This window comes from Musca autumnalis, unplaced genomic scaffold (genome assembly GCF_047663935.1).
Source record: "Musca autumnalis isolate F117 unplaced genomic scaffold, ASM4766393v1 scaffold_3, whole genome shotgun sequence".
Classification (NCBI taxonomy): Eukaryota; Metazoa; Arthropoda; class Insecta; order Diptera; family Muscidae; genus Musca; species Musca autumnalis.
Genome location: NW_027411866.1, coordinates 236,947,385 through 236,970,629, shown reverse-complemented (window position 1 = coordinate 236,970,629; position 23,245 = coordinate 236,947,385). Strand labels below are relative to the sequence as shown.

Sequence of the window (23,245 nt, the reverse complement as noted above, 5' to 3'; positions counted from 1 at the left end):
TACCGTTATATGGGGGCTATACCAAAACGTGGACCTATGTCCACAACTTTGGCATATAAGTTTATTGACACTTAAGAACCCTAAGTGTCAAAATATAGCTAAATCGGTCTGAAAATGTAGCTAAAACTGTCAAAATACCGTAAATCGGGGGGTACCGTTATATGGGGGCTATACCGAAACGTGGACCTATGTCCACAACTTTTGTTGTATAAGTTTATTGACATTTAAGAACCCTAAGTGTCAAAATATAGCTAAATCGGTCTGAAAATGTAGCTAAAACTGTCAAAATACCGTAAATTGGGGGGTACCGTTATATGGGGGCTATACCAAAACGTGGACCTATGTCCACAACTTTTGTTATATAAGTTTTTTGATACTTAAGAACCCTAAATGTCAAGTTATAGCTAAATCGGTCTGAAAATGTAGCTAAAAACGTCAAAATACCGCAAATCGGGGGTACCGTTATATGGGGGCTATACCAAAACGTGGACCTATGTCCACAAGTTTTGTTATATATGTTTATTGACACTTAAGAACCCTAAATGTCAAATTATAGCCAAATCGGTCTGAAAATGTAGCTGAAAATGTCAAAATACCGTAAATCGGGGGGTACCGTTATATGGGGGCTATACCAAAACGTAAACCGATATATCCCATCTTCGAACTTGATCTTCCGACGGCTAAAAAAATGGTATTCCCCAATTTTCAGCGAAATCGGTCAACAAATGCGACCTGTATGTTGCGAACGGACGGACGGTCGGACGGACGGACATGCATAAATCGACTCAGAAGTGATTCATGTATATCCCTAGAAGGAACTATGGGTCTATCTCGCTTCCTTTTGTATGTTACATACAAATGCACTAACACATAATACCCCTTACCACATAGTGGTGTAGGGTATAAAAAGTCTATTTCCCCGTCGTTTCCCGACCATAGTTTCTTCTCCTGTTTTACGCGATTGAGCCTCAAATATCAGATTCTCAACTAAAATATGAAATATTTTTATATCCAATTGAAAGGTTTACTCACACTAAATTTTGCTCCGCGTTATAACCGGGACTCTAATTTATCAGACTAAACCAACACCTATCAAATATGTTTGCATTATTCAGAAACATTCACGGCTTTTCTCATGTGAATTGAGAAAAATTTAATTTAAGTAAATTTCAAAAAATATTTTTTCTCATATCAGATGCGAATATATATGGAAGCTGCATCCAAATCTGGACCGATTTTCATTATTTTCTATAGGATTAATCCTTGTTCAGAAGATATGCTTTGTGCAAAATATTATATCAATCGAAGTATAAATGAGCTTTCTAGGACTTTTGAACAACTTTTAACACAAATTTTCCCTCTGTGGGACGGGTCACATATCTTTATACCCTCAGCCTTTAGGCTAAAGAGGGTATTTACACTTTGATACGACCAAAAATGTGCCTCATCGAAATAATGGTTTTAGACCCCAAGTTTGTTTGTACGATATCCGTTTCAGACAATTTTGAGTAGATCTAGCAATGTCCGTCCGTCTGTCTGGCAGGCTGGTGCGCACGATAACTCTCGAACGGTTCAAATTTTGGGTATCGAAATATTTTGTCCAGATTCGATTTAAGTTCGAAGATGGGTCATATAGGTCCACTCCTTCAGGTACCTCCTCCACAAATGTTCAAAAATTGTCGCAAAACTTGTGCGCACGATAACTTTTGTAGGGAATAACCGATTTGGTCCATACTTTGCACAGCGTGTAATTTGTATCAAACTTAGATGAGGTTCTAATATGGACTCAATCGGTCCACTCCTTCGGATACCTACCACACAAAATTTCGGAAAAGTTCAGTTTAGGACCTGGGATCGAATCGCTTTGATTTTTTTTACGCAAGTTGTATTCGCTGTCCTCTATACGACTCTGTAAGTTTCATTAGGGGCAAGTCCATACTTCCTGAGAAAATAGCCGGAAAGTTACAAAAAACCCTATGACACCGTGTGTAGTGGTTGGAGCGCAAGATAACTCTCGAACGGATTCCGTCCAAAATTTGGCTTTCGTAATATTTTGTTCAAACTTAGTTCAAGTTCAAAGATGGATTATATAGGTCCACTCCATCCGGTACCTCCCCCACAAAAGTTCGAAAATGTTCGGAAAATTTGTGCGTACGATAACTCTTGAAGGAACTAACCGATTTGGTCCATACTTTGCACATTATGAAATTTCTACCAGACTTAGATGAGGTTCCAATATGGATTCAATCGGTAAACTCCTTCGAGTACCTTCCACACAAAATTTCGGAAATGTTCATTTTAGGACCTGCTCTCGAATCGCCTTGGTTTTTGTTGTAGCATCTTGTATTCACTGTCCCATATACGAAGGTACAAGTTTCCTCAGGGGCAAGTCCATACTTCCTGAAAAAATAGCCTGAAAGTTGAAAAACAAACCCTATGACACCATGTTTATGGACGGAAGCGCATATGCGAACGGAATGCCGATTTTCAAACTTAGTTTAAGTTCGTAGATAAGCCATGTCGGTCCACTCCCTCAGGTAGCTACCCCACAAAAGTTCAGAAATATTCGAAAATTTGTGCGCACGATAACTCTTGATGTAAGTGACCGATTTGGTCCATTACACATTCTCATAATATCTACCAGATATAGATCAGGTTCGAATATGGACTATATTTGTCCATTCCATCCCGTACCTCCCACACAAAATTTTGGATAAGTTCACTTTAAAACGTGCTATTGAACTTTTGTTGAAGCAACTGACATTCGCTGCCTCAATTACGATGGTAAAAGTTGTTTCAGGGGCAAGTCCATACTTCTTGAGAAAACAGCCCGAAGGGTGTAAAAACCCCCTATTGCACACCCATGGTCTATGTCGGTCCATTCCTTTAAGTACCTTTTCCGCAACATTTTTGAACTTTAATCCTAATCAACATTTTTGTCGGTTCATACGACCAAAATTTTGAAGGTTAAGGTTTCTGTGAAAAAAGTATTTCAATTTGCACAGGCTGAGGTTATATATCTGTCGGCAAAGCCGACTGATACTTTTTTACTTGTTGTTACTTCATTTTAGTCGATATCCGTGGAATAACCTCGGGAATGTTTATATATCTTGGTTTGTACTCTTATGAAGTATCTTCCAACAAAACGATTGGTTTCGATAACGTACCGTTATCATTTTTTTTAACTATTTTTAAAGAGCCCAAAATTTATACGGTTTAAAGTGTTTCATCGGAATAGCACATTCTTTAATAACTTGAGTAAAAATGCAAAGTTTGAATGCTACTGTTACGATTCTTTAAAATTTAAATAAATAAAAGCTATTTCAAGTTTAAAACGCTAAAATTGGTCAAACTCTGACTTTAATACCCTGTGGACTTTAATTTTCTATAATACTTTAAAAAATTGGCATAACATTACAGTTTCTTCTTAGTTTTATAAAAAACTAAAGAAAAACGAAGGAATGAAGAGAGATGTTGCAAAATAAACTTGAAATTCAACTCAAAATTGGGTATTATTTGTTACCGCAGACCTTCTGAGTGCAAGGCGGATGTGCTAACCATTGCACCACGGTGGCCTTCAGATATTTTAATGATTATCTTATCTTAATGCTAACATTGACCCGTATTATGGAGTAGGGGTCGTAGGAATTTGAAGTTTCTCGATCAAAAATACCCAGTTTTCAGTTGAATTTCAAGTTTATTTTGCAACATCTCTCTGCATTCCTTCGGTTTTCTTTATTTTTTTTATAAAACTAAGAAGAAACTGCAATTTTATGTCATTTTTTTAACGTATAATAGACATTTAAAGTCCACAGCTTCCATAAGGTCTTTTTTCCAGGGTATTAAAGTCAGTGTTCGACAAATTTTAGCGTTTTAAACTTGAAATAGCTTTTATTTATTTCAATTTTAAAGAATCGTAACAGTAGTATTCAAACTTTGCATTTTTACTCAAGTTATTAAAGAATGTGCTATTCCGATGAAACACTTTAAACCGTACAAACTTTGGGCTTTTTGAAAGAAAATTAAAAAAAAATATAACGGTACGTTTTCGAAGCCAAACTTTTTGTTGAAAGATATTTCATAAAATTACAAACCAAGATATATAAACTTTCCCGAGGTTATTCCATGAATATCGACTAAACTGAAGTAACAAAAAGCAATTTGAAATGTGCTATTGATATGAAACGGAGTGTATCTCTGTCGGCAAAGCCGACTTACACTCCACGTCAGTAGAATAGAACACCTAATTTTTTGTTAATGTTAGCTTATTTATCTTAAAACGAATGAATCTGCGTTTTCAATCTTGTGGGGATTTAATGTCTATGATGTTCCGTATCAAACACAGAAAAAATTATGTTTCTAGCTCTTCGCGAAATGATTTTCTGATCAATTTTCCGATAGTACTATGAAAAATAGGCAATTATTTTTGGTCATCAGGATAGAACAGTCACTTTATTTTCACGAATTTTTGATATATTAACGCCGAATTTTCTTTCAATCGATAAAGCAAGGCTTTCTAATCATTTTCACCAAAGAAAACCTATAAAGTATTCCGCGGACGCCGAAATAACAGCGTTATAGGGTTCAAATTGACAGATATTTGAAACATCTCGGAATATCAATAGGAGTCGCGCAGTTATGTCATATTTCTTCACAATAATATAGAATATGACACAGACGACCTCGACGGTTACAATCGAGTGCTTCGGATGCTGATAAGATGGAATATTTTCAAAATATTTATGAAAAAGGTCAAAATTTCTTAAAAAACCATGATGATTTGTTCAATAAAATAGATTTTCCGCGAACAAGTCTGCCGTTCAAAGTTTTGGAAATATGCTCCAGATTTGAAGGAAGATAATCTGATACGAAAACAACCGTTATTTTAATACACTGAGGGAAATTTTAGTACCTTATAAAACAACATACGAAACCTAAAACCTCAATTTCCATGACTGTGTTTTCCCGCGAAAACGGGGCTTTTACATTTGCGATTTCAGTTAAAAAAACTACTAATTCGTAAAATCCGGTATGGAGAGCATAAACTGGTCCATTTATATTGGAGCATAACACTGTTAAGAACAGTCGCGGACACCGAAATAAGAACACATATAAAATTCAAAATCCAAAGGGTGTGTTCAATTTGAAAAATGTGCTAAAATTTCCCTCAGTGTATTAAATAGCGGTAATTTTCATATCAGATTATTTTCCTCTAAGTCTGGGGCATATTTCCAAGACATTAAATGGCAGACATGTTCGCGGAAAAATCATTTTATTGAACAAATCATCATGGTTTTTTAAGAAATTTTGACCTTTTTCATAAATATTTTGAAAATATTCCATCTTATCAGCATCCGAAGCACTCGATTGTATCCGTCGAGGTTGTCTGTGTCATATTCTATGTTATTGTGAAGAAATATGACATAACTGCGCCACTCCTATTGATATTCCGATATCTGTCAATTTAAACCCTTTAACGCTGTTATTTCGGTGTCCGCGGAATAATTTATAGGTTTTCTTTGGTGAAAATGATTAGAAAGCCTTGCTTTATCGACTGAAAGAAAATTCGGCTTTAATATCTCAAAAATTCGCGAAAACAAAGTGACTGTTCTATCCTGATGACCAAAAATAAATGCCTATTTTTTATAGTACTATCGGAAAAATGATCAGAAAATCATTTCGCGAAGAGCTAGAAACATTATTTTTTCTGTGTTTGATATGGAACATCATAGACTTTAAATCCCCACAAGATTGAAAACGCAAATTCACTCGTTTTGAGATAAATAAGCCAACATTAACAAAAAATTAGGTGTTCTATTCTACTGACGTGGAGTGTATACTTGTTTACTCGTTCAGGAGCAAATCCATACTTCTTGGGGCACCATCCACACAAATCGTCAATATCTTTGTTTAAGTGCCGTTAAGGGTCTATTCGAGGATCTTTTGAAACTTTTTACCAAAGGTAATCCTAGTGTCCCTGTTTACAGCCATAATATATTTTTCGTGGGCAAGTGCATGAAATTTCTCATCTGTATATGTGTCCTTTTTTCTTGCCAGAAATGTCCTTGAATACAATTTATAGTATATATTTATCATTATTTCCCATGAACTAATTAATATGTGTCCATTGTTTCATACACAATGATTTATCTACTTCTTGCGGAAATACAATTTAATTAGAAGTTTTTATAACAATTCCACAAAAATAATTGAAAAACATGTAAAATAATTATTAATTTAACCACAAAAAGTACTTAATGTTAAAAAGCCAAACTAACCATTATTATTGCGACTTAAATTGCAACAAATATAAAAAGGGGTTGTTGCTGTTGTGTTTGTCGTTGTTATATTAAGCGGAAAATGCAATGCAACAATGAACAAACATACTACGTATATAATTTTATTTAATTATAAACCTCATATTTGTTTACTTGCAACCAGAGTCAGTCAGTCCATTAAATTCAATTTAATGGGAATAGCAACAAAAGCAATTAAAAAAATTATAAACTAAATTGCAAATAGAAAACTATACAAAAAAAAATAATAATTAAAAAAATGTTGACAATAACACAGCATGTCATAATTTTGGAGGTGGGTGGTGGAGGAGAAGAGGAATTTAAAATGGAAATATTTATGATGGGTAAATAATAGGGTGCATATTAGGAATTACTTGGAATCAACCGAAGACACATTGAAAACACTAACAAGAACATCATTACATTTTTTAACGTTGGTTAGCTCCTCTTAATCGTACTGATTTATAAAAACAATTTATCTTTAAGCCACACTGAATACACTGGTTCAATTCCCAGGCCAGCAAATATCAAAAATATCCTTCAGCGAAATGTAGGTGACATTTTCTGAGTATTTCTCTTATGTTGTGTCTTAAGGTACGTCGCTTGTACGTACTCATCGGCAAATGTCATTGAGCTAATGTTAATCGAGGTACATTAATCTTCATATCGATGAATGTACCTCGATTAATATTAGCCTTGTCCCTTGCCCCTTCTGTTCTGTTTATATCTTCACTATATATTCAAAATCTATTTGCATTTGGTGATAAACCCTTTGTGACTTTAGGGATACGTATACTTTTCAGTAGTACATCTTCTTAACCCTCCTTTGAATAACATAGGGTCAGCAAGACGAATATGTTCTTCAATAGATTGATGTCTTTTCGACCTGCCATTTCTATTTTCTATCCCAAATTTATTTCAAAATGTTTCAACAATTATTTTTCCTTTATGCGTTCAAATTAAAATTTATATTTTTCGTTCGTTTTTTCTCTGTCATAAATTTCGTCCTTGACAAACGCACACGGAAGCTTTGTTTGTGCGCAATTAGAAAAAGTGATGCACATCTGTGCGAGAACTACGCATTTCATATTAATTATGACATATTCATAAAGCGAAGAAACACTTGGCACAGCTGCTGCCACAGTCACGAACGCGTTTATGAGCCAAGTTATGTTACGTGACATTTGTAGGCGTTGTCAGAAAAATAAACCACAGTATCTTTCAAAAGTGATACGTGAACATACATACATAAATAGATACATAAAGAACATGTGTGAGATTATTGATTAAACAGAATTAAAATTGTAATACTTACCGGCAATTTAAGACAGAAAGGCCCATTGTGGATAGATATAAAGCAAAACAAGTAAAATAGTATCAGTCGGCTTTGCCGACAGAGATATACCCTCAGTCTGTGTGAATTTTTGGCGTATGAACTTGCCGACAAAAATATGTAATTTCAGTTGTTCACCATATAATTTAGACCCACGAAAAACATGTTATCGCTGTAAACAAGGACACTAGGAGTACCTTCGGTAACAATTTCTAAAGGATCCTCGAACAGACCCTTAAACAAATATGTTGAACATTTGCATGAGGGGTACCCCAAGCAGTGGATTGATAGGTCCCACTCTTGAACATAAACTAAGTTTGGACACAACATTTAGAGATCCAAAGTATGGAACAACCCCTACACTTGCTGGCCATAGTGGTTTATACAGCTTTCTCAAGAAGTGTCGACTTGCCACTCAAAAAACCTGTACCAACCTATTGCAAGAGAAATCAGTACGAATCGAGAGGAGATCCTAAACTGCCTGGGGGAAGTACCTGAACGAACTGACATACATATATATAGTCCATATTACAGCCTAATCTATGTATCTTAGAAATATCACGGTGTGCATAGAATGGACCAAATCGGTTACAGATGAATTGATAGCCCCTAAAAAACCCAGTACCATCGTGATGGTAGAAATTTAACGATGTATAAGGTATGGACCAGATCGGTTACTAACTTTAAAAGTTTCCGTTCGCACAATTTTTCTGCACATTTTCGAACTTTTGTGGGGTAGGGACCTGAAGGAGTGGACCTATATGGCTTATCTTCGAACGTAAACTATGTTTGGACAAAATATTACGAAGGCTAAATTTTGGACAGAATCGGCAGATCCGTTCGAGATTTATCTTGCGCTCCAACCACTACACACTGTTTCATAGGGGTTTTTTTGGCACCTTTCAGGCTATTTTCTCAGAAAGTATGAACTTGCTTCTGATGAAGCTTGTACCGTTGTATGGGGGGCAGTGAATACAAGTTGTTGTAACAAAAATCAAAGCGATCCGAGAGCAGGTTCTAATCTGCATTCGCTGCCTCAATTACCACGGTAATAGTTTTTTTCAGGGGCGAGTCCATACTTCTTGATAAAACAGTCCTAAAGGTGTAAAAAATTCCTATGGCACCATATGTTGTGGCTGGAGACCACTATAACTCTCGAACTGATCAACTGATTTGGTCCAAAATATGGCCTTCGTCATATTTTGTCCAAACATAGTTTCAGTTCGAATTGGCCCAACTTTCGATTTTTTTTATATTTTATCCAAATTTAGTTAAATTCTATAATGGTCCATGTCGGTCCTCTCCTTAGAGTACCTCCAGCAAAAAGTTCATTTGTGCCTAAGTGCAGTTTAGGATCTGTTCGAAGATCCTTCGGAAATGTATACCAATGCTGGTCGTTGTGGTCCTGTTTAAAGTGATATTATGTTTTTCGTGGACAAGTCCATGCTTCTTGGTATACTGGTCCAAAAGATATACAAAGACCCACTGAAATGACTAGAGGGCGCGATATCTATCGAAATGATATGACTCCCAAAATAAGATTCACTTCCATAATGGACTATGTTGCGCAAGTTGAAATGTCACGCATGCTGAGGGCAAAGCCGAATGATACTTTTTTTACTTGTTATTGAAGAGCTTGCATTCGCTGTTTCAACTACAACAGTAAAAGTTTTTCCATTGGAAAAACACCGAAAGGTGTAAAAACCCCCTTTTTAGCATCATATGTAGTGGCTGGAGAGCACGATAACTCTCTAACTAATCAACTGATTTGGTCCAAAATTTAGCTCTAACATATTTTGTCCAAACTTAGTTTCAATTCGAAGTTGGGCAAACCGGCCCACAACTTCCGGAACTTCCCCCCAATAATTAAAAAATGTCACCAAGATGGTAAAATGAACGGGCAACCAATTTGGTCCAAACTTTCGATCTCTGAATATTTTGTCTAAATTTAGTTTATCTCGGCCCGTATCGGTCATCTCTATAGCGCACCTTCCTAAAAAAATCAACATTTGTGTCTAAGTGCAGTTTAGGGTCTGTTCGAATATCCTTTGGAAATGTATGTATACCGATGCTGTTCGTTGTCGTCCTGTTTACAGCGATATTATGTTTTCGTGGACAAATCCATGCTTCCAGGCATACGGGTCCAAAAGTTATACGATGACCCACTGAAATGACTAGTGTGGTCCACTTCTAAAATAGACAAATTCAGAAAAGACTTTAAATATATTCGATCTGTCCGTAGATGAAAGTTTAATTTCACATAGGCTGAGGGTATATCTCTGTCGGCAAAGCAGACTGATACTTTTTTACTTGTTAATTAATTTTATTTTGCAAAGCGTCAATTCACTTTAAGAACATGACAATAATAATAACAAGTAAAAAAGTATCAGTCGGCTTTGCCAACAGAGATATATCCTCAGCCTATGTGAAATGAAACTTTCATCTACGGACAGATCGAATGTATTTAGGGTCTATTCAGAATTTTGTGGCACTTTTTGGACATTTGAACTTGCTGACAAAAATGTGGATTAGGATTCAAGTTTAAAAGTTTTGCGGAGGAGAGAATGGACCGACATAGATCATAACGGAAGGGGATCTTATTTTGAGAGCCATATCTTTTCGATAGATATCGCGCCCACTAGTGGGTTATCGTACACCTGTTGGACCAGTATGCCAGGAAGCATGGACTTGTCCACGGAAACATAATATGGCTGTAAACAGGACTACAAAGAACATCCTCGGTATAAATTTCCAAAGGATCTCCGAACAGATCCTAAACTGCACTTGGACACAAATGTTGAGCTTTTGTGAGGGAGGTATCCTAACAAGAGGACCGATATGGGCAACTTTAAAAGTTAAACTAAGTTTAGACAAATTATGACGAAAGCCAAATTTTGGACCAAATCGGTTTAACAGTTCGAGAGTTATTGGGCCCTCCTGCTACTACTTATGGTGTCATAGGGTTTTTTTTTACAACTTTTGGGCTGTTTCCCCAAGAAGTATGGACTTGTCACTGAAAAAATTTTACCGTCGAAATGGAGACAGCAATTGAAAGTTGCTTCAACTTCAAGAGCAGGCCCTAAAGTGAACTTTTTGGAACTTTGTGTGGGAGGTACCCGAAGGAATGGGCAAATATAGTTCATATTTAAACCTGAACTATATCTGGTAGATATATTAGGATGCGTAAAGTATGGACCAAATCGGTAATTCCCTTCAAGAGTTATCGTGCGCACAATTTTTCCGAACATTTTTTGAACTTTTGTGGGTAGATAGTTTCTATTTTCTCAGGAAGTATGGTTTTGCCCCTGGTGAGACTTGTACCGCCGTATGGAGGGCCGTGAATACAAGTTGCTACAACGAAAATCAAAACGATTCGAGAGCAGGTCCTAAACTGAACTTTTTCGAAATTTTGTGTGGGAGGTTCTTGAAGGCTTGGACCGATTGAGTCCATATTGGAACCTCATCTAAATTTGGTAGCAACTTCACGATGTGCAAAGTAAGGACCAAATCGGTTACTTCCTTCAAGAGTTATCGTGCGCACAAATTTTCCGAATATTTTCGAACTTTTGTGGGGGATGTACCGGAAGGAGTGGACCGATATAACCCATCATCGAACATAAACTAATTTTGCTCAAAATATTGCTAATGCCAAATTTTTGGACCAAATCAGTTCATCCGTTCGAGAGTTATCGTGCGCACCAGCCAGACAGACAGACGCACAGACGGACCGACAGTGCTAAATCGACTCCAAATTGTCTGAAACTCATTTCGTCTAATCATACTTGGGGTCTAAAACCTCGTTAGCATAAATGCTGAGGGTATAAAAAATACAACCAAATACATACGATTACGTATTGACCACTAGCCGTGCTCGATTCGAGCACATCGGTGCTCAAGTTGGGCACAGTAGTTGTCAGATACTAAATATTGACCACGTATCGTTGTCAATTTGTACACGTTTGTGCTCAATTTGAAACCGAAGTGGTCGAAAAAAATTGAGCACGCGTGTTACAAAATTGACAACATACGTTGTTTTTCCCTCTGTGTATATAAAATGCGTCTCATCTTATACTACACGATATGTTAACCTCAAACCTACTGCCAAACTTAAAAAAACATCTTTAATTACTAAATTGTATTTCAGCTTAACAAGATCTATGGTTAATATTAAAAATAATATTTTAAAATTTCGAAGGACTTTTAATGTGGCTTCTCAATTATCCTTTATTAACCCACTTTAATGTGGTTTAGTTTGAATGATACATATAATGCCACTGTTTTACTATCTAATGGAATATACGACCACGGTTTGAGTTCATACTGTAAACACATAAAATACCTTCATCTTGTTAATTGTGACCCATTTCACTTAATTTTATTACACTTCTCCTAAGCCAATTTTATTTTGGGAACCTAATTTATTATTTTTGTAATTACACATCCGCAATCCTTACACATAACTCTAATTGAAAAAAGTCAAAGTAACAATTCAATTGTACCACAAATACCAGCCAATGGTCAATAGTTTACAGACTTTTTGCGGTTAAAAGCTATTAATTGGAAATCAGCAACAACAACAAAAACGACAATAAAAACAATTACTACAACCACATAATCCTTACAAAGAACTAAAGAAGACGAAAGAAGCAAGTAAAAATACAGTTTGAGATTGAGTCTTCTTCTTTCGTTGTAAGATGATAAAGAAAGCCTGAACAATTGTTAAAGCAATTTCCGAATTGCTTGCATGGGAAATAGAATTGAAGATTTGAAATTATGTGGGTTTAAAGAGTGAAAGAATACTGGGGAAAGAACGGAGTAAGAGGCTTGGGGTTTAAAGTAAGCTTTTGGGGACAATTCACGCTTTGCATTGGGTGTCGTCTTTCGTATTTTATTAAATTGCAATTCAAACAAACTTTCAACATGTTCTCTCTATATTAAGCTTTTCACTATCTTCACTATTTATTCATGCCTCTAAGCGTATACTGTATGTCACTATATATACGACACATAACACTTATATTTAAGAACTAGCGGACCCCCGTCCGCTTTGCACAGTGTCACGACCATGGCCAAAAATGGTCAAAGTCAAGTACTTCGGAATGCAAATTTATTGATGAGAATATAAAGTAAACATTTCAATTTGAAGGAATTTTATTTATGGTATTGATTTGTCAAGTAGTTTTGTCCATGTGAAGGTTCAAATCCGATAATTGTTGGAAATGTGTATTTTTGTCATTATTTTACTTAAAGTAATAACTTGTATTATACTCCAAAATTTTAACATTTAAAGTTATTTATCGTTCTAAAATAAATTTCTTAAGATTGCTTTGGATGTAGTAAACATAGATTTAATTTAGTTTGGCAGTAAATAGTGATCATATGTGGTCCGTTCCTTTACTTTTGAAATTGGTAAAACCGGCAAAAGTAGTATAAGTTGTAAACTGCTCTCATATGAATTGTATGGTGCCTGAAGTAAAGGAACGCGTTTCGAGTAAAAAGTGGTAAAACTTGAAGATTCTTGCACGTAAAGGAACAGAGCTATGGTGTCTGTGGTACTTAGTAAACCGATTTTGTGAACCAAATTTTAAAATTAATGGTGTGGGGAAAAAATTTATAAAATTGTATATTATTTGCTGTTTGAGTTGTGAAAAGTAAGTACTTCAAACGTATAAAGATTCCAGCTGCAGGGGTTTGCAGACGAACATGTAATTTCTCTTTTTCAGCGACCACCTCAGTCAGAGGCTACCCCCTTTTTTAACAAAGCGTTTTGCGGTGTTGGCTATAGCGCGAAACACAAATGAACCGATCATCGTATATATACCTAATAATCTTGCTTTAAAACGAGAGAATTTTAAAAATATAAATTAAAAAAAAAAATGGTGAACAGCGAAAGTCAAAATTCGATTTTTAAAAAAATTTAATTTTAATTTTTTTAAATTTAAAATTTTAAAGGAAATTTCTCATATATAAAAACAAGGGTTTGATATATTCAATATGATCACAAGAAATATAAAGACTAAGCACCAAATTTCAGTCACAAATTTCAGTCACACAACACTCAAAATACCGAAAATCGGGAGGTACCGTCCTATGGGGGCTATATGAAGGCGTGGACCTATGCAGACAGATTTCTTGTAGAACGTTATAAGCCCCCTAACGAAGACTTAATACCAAATTTCAGCCATTTCAGTGTGATAATCAGGCTAAAACCTCCAAAATACCGAAAATCGGGATGTACCATCCTATGAAGGCTATATGAAGGCGTGGACCTATGCAGACAAATTTCAAGGTGAAAGTATTATGCGCCCAACGAAGACTAAATACCAAATTTCAACAATTTCAGTGTAATAATGAGGCTAAAATCTTCAAAATTCCGATAATCGGGAGGTACCGTTGTATGGGGCTATATCAAAACGTGGAACTACACCCACAATTTTCTGTTGGAATGTTTGCTTCCTCTGCCGCAGACTAACCACCAAATTTGAATACTTTTGTTTGGTCATTGTATCTAAAACTTAAAAAAAAATACCAAAAATCGGGAGGTACGGTTCTATGGGGGCTATATCAAAACGTGGACCGACCATCCCAATTTTTTGTCCTGAAGATTGTAAGTCAATAATAGGTACGTGTACTAAAATTGATGCACCTACGACTCCTTATCAACTCCTCTTCAAATCTTCAGTGGACCATCTACATGAGGAGGCAAAGATTCTTCCAGTAAACCAACACAATGAGATGCTTTCGTTGCAGTACCTTCTTGGATGTTACCGTGTGAGCCATGCCAATCACCATCTTGTGGGTAGGCCCGACACATTCAGGCAAATCAGCAAAGATATCCATGCTTTAGAGGGAGAGGTCCAACAATGCAGGAGAGAACCCCTAGATCAACAAGCATATCAAGTAGGTTTGAATAGCGTTCACACGGACGCAGTTGCCAAGGCCTTAAGCAATTATAGTGTGAATAAAGTACTCGGAGTACATCCCCCATCTATCGCAGCTGAGGAGCGTCAGCTGCCACGACAAACCAGAGTGGTTTTGGCTCAACTACGCTCGGGATATTGAAGTCGCCTAAATTTTTATTGGGCGGAAATCGATAGTGCCGTGCAAGACATCTACCCAGTATGCCCAGCCAAACCTACTCATCTAACTCGAGTGAATCTGTAGTTACATCCCATCGAAGCAGCCACTTTCCTATAACTGGAGATAGACCCAGAGCCAGATTGAACAGAAGAACGAACATACAAACATAATAACAAACACTGTTACAACAACAACAACTCCTTCTATTTTTGGCCACAGTTTTTTTTTTTTTTTTTTTTTTTTGTTCTTTATTGTTCAAAAATTAATAACAATTCATAAGTTTATAGATCCCACGAAGCTAATCTTAGCTTGTCTGTGGGTAATACATAAATAATGGACGTTATATATTTTACTTTACTCCAGTCTTCAATATGAGTATGAAATTTCATGATACAATTGATTGTTGTTTTAATTATTTAAGTAGTGTTTTTTGATTAACTTATATCTAATTCTTTTATTAGTTTCTTGTAGTATGTCTATTGGCAAACTGTTCAATGCGGTGGTAATGCAACAGATAAAGAGTACTTTCCGTAATCATTTTTATAAGTCGGGACTATGTACCTTCCTTCCGATCTTCTCCTTGTGCGTTGGCAATGATCAAGTTTTTTGCTACCGTACTATCTTCTGCAAATTCTTTGATGACTGTTGTTAAGAATAGTTCTCGAACATTAAGTATTTGTTGATTTATGTACATCTGTTTAGTGGAATTGTCCACTGAGTTTCGATTAGTTTGGGATACGTTGTTTGACGATTTCTTGTTTAGAGATTTAACAATTCTATTCTGTGTTGCTTGTAATTGTCTGCAGCTCCTGGCATTTCCCCATGCCGTGATTCCGTGTCGAAGATGAGACTCAACCAGGGAAAAATAAGCTTGTTTTATTACGCAATGGGGGGCGCAGTTACTTAAGTGATAAAGCGCATATGCTGACTTTCTTATTTTTTTCTGCAGAGTTTGAACGTGGGTTTTCCATTTGAAGTGTTCATCTAGTTGGACTCCCAAATATTTGTATGATTGTACAACTTCTATAAGAGTTTCACATTTTGTCGATCAATGGTTGGTTGTTATACGTCTTATGTAGGCATTCAGTTTCATGAAATTTGATGTCGATGATAGTTTTTGGTGTATTTCTTGTTCTAAAATGCATTATTTTAGTCTTCTTCGAATTGATAATTAGCCCATTGTCATGACACCAACTTCCAATAATGTTTAGTTCATTTTGTATGATATTTACAGCCGAGGGCAGTGATTTATGACAAACAACCACTGCTGTATCATCGGCATAAGCGAAGGCTTTACTATTTTTTAGTTGTTGTAACATTTCATTTGAATATATTATGTATAGAATTGGTCCTAGTTTAGACCCTTGTGGTACGCCATAACTCAAGTTTTTGTTATCGCTATATGTTTCGTCTAATCTTACATTAAACGATCGGAACGATAGGTAATCTGTGAACCATTTTAATGTATGTCCCCTTATGCCATTTTTTTCCAATACTTTTATTATGTTTTCGTGAGGTAAAGTGTCAAAAGCCTTACTGAAATCTATGAACAAGGCTAGACAGTTCAAATTTTTACTCAGTGATTGGTTTATGTGGTCAGAGAAATATCCCAAAAGCGGTTTATGTTTTTACCCTTTTGAAATCCAAACTGTTGCTTGCTTATAATATCGTATTTCTTTAGGAAAGCAGACAATCTTCTTACCACAACTTCTTCCAATACTTTTTCAATGACTGGGAGTATTGATATTGGCCTATAATTGTTGAAGTCAGTTTTACAGCCGCCTTTATATATTGGTCGTATAATCGATTGCTTCATGATATTCGGCACTACTGCTTCATTTATACTATTGTTAATATGAACTCGCGACAGTGTGCGTGGCTGGCCCGTCGTAATGAGTTTTAATGACAAATTTTTATGGACTTTAGCTTGACAATTCAAAAATAAGTATTTTCTTCCTCACTTCTTCGGTCCATTCGGTCCATCCGAGGAGGATTTTACATTTACCAACATATTTTATCTGTAAATTTATTTTTTCTTACGGACTGCCGGATTTTTTCCCACATTGATGCTGTTTAGGATTTATTATCGCCTATTCGTCTACAAATATGTACATATATAGCATTTTCCACAACGGGATATTCCTGAACATTTTTTGAAAATTGCGTGAAATTAGGTTCAGTAGTTTTCAGTAGAAAATCGAGAGGTACCGTTCTATGGGGCTATAGCAAAAATTGGACCGATATATCCCATTTTCAACACCAACCATCCTGCAAGTAATAAAAACTTCTGTACCAAATATCGACTCTCTATCTTTAAAATTGCGAGTTGTATCTTGATTTCAACAGACAGGCAGACAGACGGGCGGACAGACGGACATGGTTAAATCGACATAGAATTTTATGCTGATCAATAATATATATACTTTATAGGGTCTCCGACGAATATTTCGATGTGTTACAAACTGAATGACAAATTTAATTATACCCTCCATATGGTGGAGGGTATAAAAAGGGAGCGTGGTCCGGTATTTTGGCTCCCAATATGTACCTAGGGTACACACAACCTCATTGCGTACCAAAATTTATGCTGAAACTGATATAATCATAAGTTTGGCTTAGACATATAGCGTTTAAAAGGAAGGCATGGGGAAGGTACCCCACCTCCTCTGAAATTCAATAAATATACATAACAACGGCAAACATTGGGCTTTTGCTGCAAATTTATTGGAAATCGATTCAGTAGTATTGAACATATAATATTTAAAAAAAACAGGCGTGGTCGGATTTTTAGGCCCCAAAGAAGTATTACATTGTAAATTAATCCGTATATTTTTAAACCGATACATGCGGAATTTTTGCATATATAGCGTTTTTTTTTAAATTATCGCACAGTGGACGTACCCGCCCCCTCCGGAATTCAATAAAATATGTAGCCTGTTTTCGGGCGCCATCCTTGTACATTCCCTGACAATTTGAGGAAAATCGGTTCAGTAGTTTTTGCAGAAAAACTTTAAATTGAAATGAAAATTGAAAACAATTTTCTTTCCATAAAAACCTAAGTTGGGTTATGACGGCGGCAATTCTACATCGATATAGCCATGTCCGTCCGCCTGTGGAAATCACTCTAGCGTCTGAACGGATTGAAGTAGGTGGATGAAATTTTGGTAAAATCTATTATACGTATGTAGGACTTTTGGTATTGGAAGCGGGCTATGTAGGTCAACGTTTTCGTATAGCCCCCATACAAAGTGACGCGTCGTCGTTTTAAGGAGATTTTGAGATATTTGTCCCAATTGACCACCGAATTGGTTGTAATTTAGTATTTTGTGTCTCCAGAGGCTAAAAAATATTTCTAACAAATTTTGTTTATATAGGTCCACGTTTTGGTATAGCCCCCATATAAGGACCCATATATAGTACGCGTCATTTAAAAAAAATGAATGTATTAGTCCCATTTGACCACAGAATCGGTTGTAACTTTGCATTTTGCGTTTCAAGAGGCTAAGAAACATATTTACCATAAAATGTTTACATAGGTCGAAGTTTTGGTGTAGCCCCCATATAACGCTCCATATATAGCACGTGTCATTTTAAGATATTTTGAATGTATTAGTCCCATTTGAGCACCGAATTGGTTGTAATTTGGTATTTTGTGTCTCCAAAGGCTAACAAATACTTCTACAAAATTTTGTAACCTTTCTACCAAAGTTTGTTTATATAGGTCCACGTTTTGGTATAGCCCCCATATAACTCCCCATATATTGTACGCGTCACTTTAAGATATTTTGAATGTATTAGTCCCATTTGACCACAGAATCGGTTGTAAGTTTGTATTTTGTATTTCCAGAGGCTAAGAAATATTTGTATTATAAAATGTTTATATAGGTCCAGGTTTTGATATAAACCCCATAGGATGATATCTCCCGATTTTCGGTATTTTGAAGATTTTAGCCTCATTATCGCAGCGAAATGGCTGAAATTTGGTATTTAATCTTCGTTGGGGGTATACAAATTTACCGAGGAAATGTGTAGGTATAGGTCTACGCCTTCATATAGCCACCATAGGACAGTACCTCCCGATTTTCGGTATTTTCAAGGTTGTGGCCTGAATATTCCACCGAAATGACTGACATTTTGTGGTTAGTCTTCTTTTGGGGTATAAAACATTCCATATAAATTTGCCGGTATAGGTCACACGCCCTCATATAGTCCCCATAGGACGATATCTCCCAATTTTCGGTATTTTTGAAGGTTTTAGCTATACTATACTACAAAAATGCTTGAAATTTGATATTTCGTCCTCTTTTGGGATGCAAAACTTTCTCCCAGAAATTTATCTGTACCGGTCCACGCTTTAATGTACACCCCATAGAACGGTACATCCCAATTTTCGGTGTTTTGAAGGGGTTTAACCTCATTATAACACCGAAATGGCTAAAATTTGGTACATAGTCTTCGTTGTGGATATAAAACATTCCACCTGAAATTAGTCGGTATAGGTCAACTTCTTCATATAGCTCCCATATAACAGCACCGCCCGATTTTCGGTATTTTGAAGGTTTTAGCCTCATTATTCCACCGAAGTGGCTGAAATTTGTCTTTTTCCGGGCTACAAAAATTTCTCTCAGAAATTTGTCAACGTTTTGAAAGAACGGTACCTCCCGATTATCGGTATTTTGAAATTTGTAGCCTCATTATTTCACCGAAGTAGCTGTAATTTGGTATTTAGTCTTTTTCTGGGCTACAAAAATTTCCTTCAGAAATTTTTCGGTATACGTGCATGTTTTGGGGGGTACCCCCATAGAACGGTATATCCCAATTTTTGGTATATTGAAGGTTTTAAGGTTTTGAGGGTATAAAACTTTCCACCTAAAATTTGTCGGTCCAGATTTTCTACATATAGCTCGTTCTCCACCAAAATAGCTGATATTTGGTATTAAGTTTTTGATAGAGGTATGAAACATTCCAGCCGAAATGTGCAGGTATAGGTCGACGTCCTCTAATACCCCCATAAGGCCGTACCTTCCGATTTACGGTATTTTGGAAGTTGTGGCATCAATATACCATACCATAAAATATTGCAGCAGAGAATCATCAGTATAAGCCCTTTTCTTCAAATAACCCCCATAGAAGCGTACTTCCCGATTTTCGGTATTTTAAGGTTTTGTCATCAATATCCCATCGAAACGGATGAATTTTAATATTTAATCTCCTTTAGTGGTATGAAACTTCCCAACTGAAAATTTCCGGTATTGTTCCATGTTTTTATATACCCCCCTTAGAAAGATTCCTCCCAATTGTCGGTATTTTGAAAGTTTTAGCCACAATATTCAATGGGAATAACTGAAATTTGGTATTTATTCTTCGCTGGAGTTACGAAACTTTCCTCCAGAGATTTATCGGTACAGGTTGACGTTTTATACAGCCTCCATAGAACGGCGCTCCCGATGCTGTTAACTACCCAAATCCAGAATATCCAGGTTTAGGTCTAGTCGGGTTTGCCCAATTTTTGAAGGGAATATTATCAGTTGAGATATATGTACTACTCCTGCAATAAAAAGAAATAAAACTAATTGTTCCTATTCACTTCAATACAGTTCGTGGTGGAGGGTATAAAAAGTTCGGCCTGGCCGAACTTACCGCTTTTCTTACTAGTTTTTTTTTTTTTATATGGCAAAGGGAATTACCCCGCCGTCTTCGAAATTGAAGAAAATATGCATCATATTTCCACCCTGTACATTCCCTGAAAATTTCAGGAAAATCGGTTCTGTAGTTTTGTAGATGTAACATATTTTAAAAAATGGGCGTGGGCAAGTCTTTGGGTCCTAAAAAAGTAGGTAAGGTTGGAGACACAACCACAATTGTATCGAAAATTAATTTCCAAACCGATACATTCGTAATTATTCTAAATATAGCATTTTTAAAGAAATAGAGTATAGGGGAAGTACCCCGCCCCCTCCGAAATTCAACAAAATTTGTAGCCCATTTTAACCGGGGGCCATCTCTGTACATTCCCTGACAATTTTAGTAGTTTTTGTAGAAAAGATACAAATTGAAAAAAGTGGGCGTGCTTTGCATAAAAACCTAAGTCAGGTTATTCATTTCACAAAAAGAAGGCTATTCATCAAAAATTGAGCGATTTATAGTCAAATCGGGGAAAGAAATATATGAGGACTATATCCAAATCTGAAACTATTTTTATGAAAATCGGTGTATAGGTACAAGGGGCGAAGGAAATAACACATATTAAATTTGAAGGCTATTCGATCAAAATTGAACGAGTTGTAGCAAAATCGGGAAAAGATATATATGGGAGCTATATGCAAATCTGAACCGATATGGACCAAAGTTGATATATTTCATTCCTGTGTCCTCATAAGTACTTGTGCAAAAATGCATCAACCTAGGTTAACACCTTCTATTTTTGTCCACTTTTTTATGGAAGCGGCAACACTGTGCGACGTTGAATGAGATTCACATATTTCGCCTTTCCTTGTGTCTTCGTTTTAACATTGAATTAAATATAAATATTTGATAACATATTCATTTTCTAATTAAACTTTATCCGTTTTTTTCTTCTTTCGCCCATTTATGTTTTCGTGTTGTTGACATTCAACATTAGATGCTAGCTGTGATGAAAGTGACACAATCAGTACAACCTCATCGACACCACCAACCACGGCAAATGTTCCATATAACGTGCTAAAGCCCATATTAAAACAACCGCAGCAGAGTCAACATCAACAGACGACGTCGGTGACAACGACAACGGGCACTCATCAGGTTATAGTTCAACAGTCAGCCACAACGACGATACAACCGAAATCAATATTAAAGGACAATAGTCAACAACATCATCTGCAACAACAACAACAGCAGCAGCAACAACAACAAATGCAAATGCAACAACATCGAAGTTTACCACAACCACCAAAAAATGCTGGTCCCGGAGCATTTCATACCAAAGAATCTGCCTTGCAACGGATACAACAACAAAGTGGTCTCTTGCAAGGTAGTCGCACAAATTTGGCAAATTTAGGTGCTGCAAATACTCTGGGCCATAGCAGTATACAACAACAACCAAGCAATCATCACTACAATGCAACAACATATGTTGGAGGAGGTGGTGGTGGTGGTGTTGGTGGTGGAGTAGGTGTATTTGGTGCCGTGGGACCACGTAGTTGCAGTACATTTAATATAACAAGTATAGGCAATAATAATGCCACTGGCGGCAGCGCTGTAGGTTCGTCTTTCAATTCAATGACATCCAACAATAACAACGGTACATTTGCCACCGGTTCCGGTTACATGGATTTGCACTCACCTTCCCATTCGCACGGATTTAGTAGTGGTGGTAAATTGAATGAAACACTATATCTCAATACGCATACGAATAGTTTAAGCACCTCATCAACCCGCACAAATCTACAATCGATAAGAGCTCAGAAATCACCGATTTTAAATCGAAGACGTTCCTCTTCAATTGTGGCAAATTTGCTGACAGCTGATTTTAGTTATAATCGTAATGCTGGAAATACAAACACTTCATCGTGTGCTGCGACCACGGGTGCGGGTAGTGGCGCTGGGGTACAACAATCTCAATCACAATCGGTGATACAGTCACAGGCTAATAATGTAGCCAGCAGTAATAACGATGCCACAAATATTTCAACGTTGTCGCACAGTAATACGCGGTAAGTAATTAAAACCAGAAAATAATTTGTAATTTTAAGGAAGACCGGATCCTAGGTCCTTCGCTATATGAAACATTATAGTCGATTTAATTCGAAATTTATGTAAAAACCTTCGCAAGGTGATTTTTAATACACAGAGATCCCTACATACCAAAATAATTAGCATAGACTTCTTATTGTATACCCTCCACTATAGTATGGATGGAAAAAATAATCATTTGCCACCTTATATATTCTTGATCAGGGTAAAATTTATAGTCGTTCTATTTATGTTCGTCTGCTTGTGGTAATTACTCTCAAAAATCGAGATGCATCTTTTCGCCCGATTTCTGTTATTTTTAAGTTTTAATCAACGTTTTTAGCCCAAATTATATGCAACTTGACATTATAATTCAAATGGGCCAAGTTTTCTGACCCATCCGTCAAAAACTGTGGAGGTATGTTAGTCCACGTTTTGCAATAAACACCATACAAGTGGTCAGTGGTCAAAAAATTTATCGTTATATGGGGATTTTATCTTCAAATAAAAAAATGACCGGAATATTCAAAACCCTTTTGGGGTTTTGCTCTTCTAACCTTACAACACAGTGGACCACTTGTATGGAGAAAGTGGCCAAAAATATTTCCCGTGTAAATATGAAGCTAATGCCCTGGGTGCAGCTTTGTGCTGCTGCGAAGATTATTTTACGAAACCATGACCTTGGAATTCTCCTCTCTTTCCCCTCTAGAAGGGGTATATGGTATGAATTATTTTATGCTATTAATACAAAATGTCTTGATCAGAAGTACCTATTATCATATGATGCAAAAATAGGCATGGGGAAACAAAAAAAAATTCCAAA

The 23,245-nt window shown here is 36.3% G+C and overlaps 1 protein-coding gene across 1 annotated transcript in view; it reads left to right on the top strand.

The window, feature by feature from the left end:
• Positions 1-23,245, top strand: part of LOC141399140 (uncharacterized) — a 337,564-nt gene that overhangs the window by 217,757 nt on the left and 96,562 nt on the right. Inside the window, exon 5 of the mRNA XM_073977303.1 lies at positions 21,332-22,403. Coding sequence (XP_073833404.1) covers positions 21,332-22,403 — 1,072 coding nt within the window. The remainder of the gene's footprint in view (positions 1-21,331; positions 22,404-23,245) is intronic.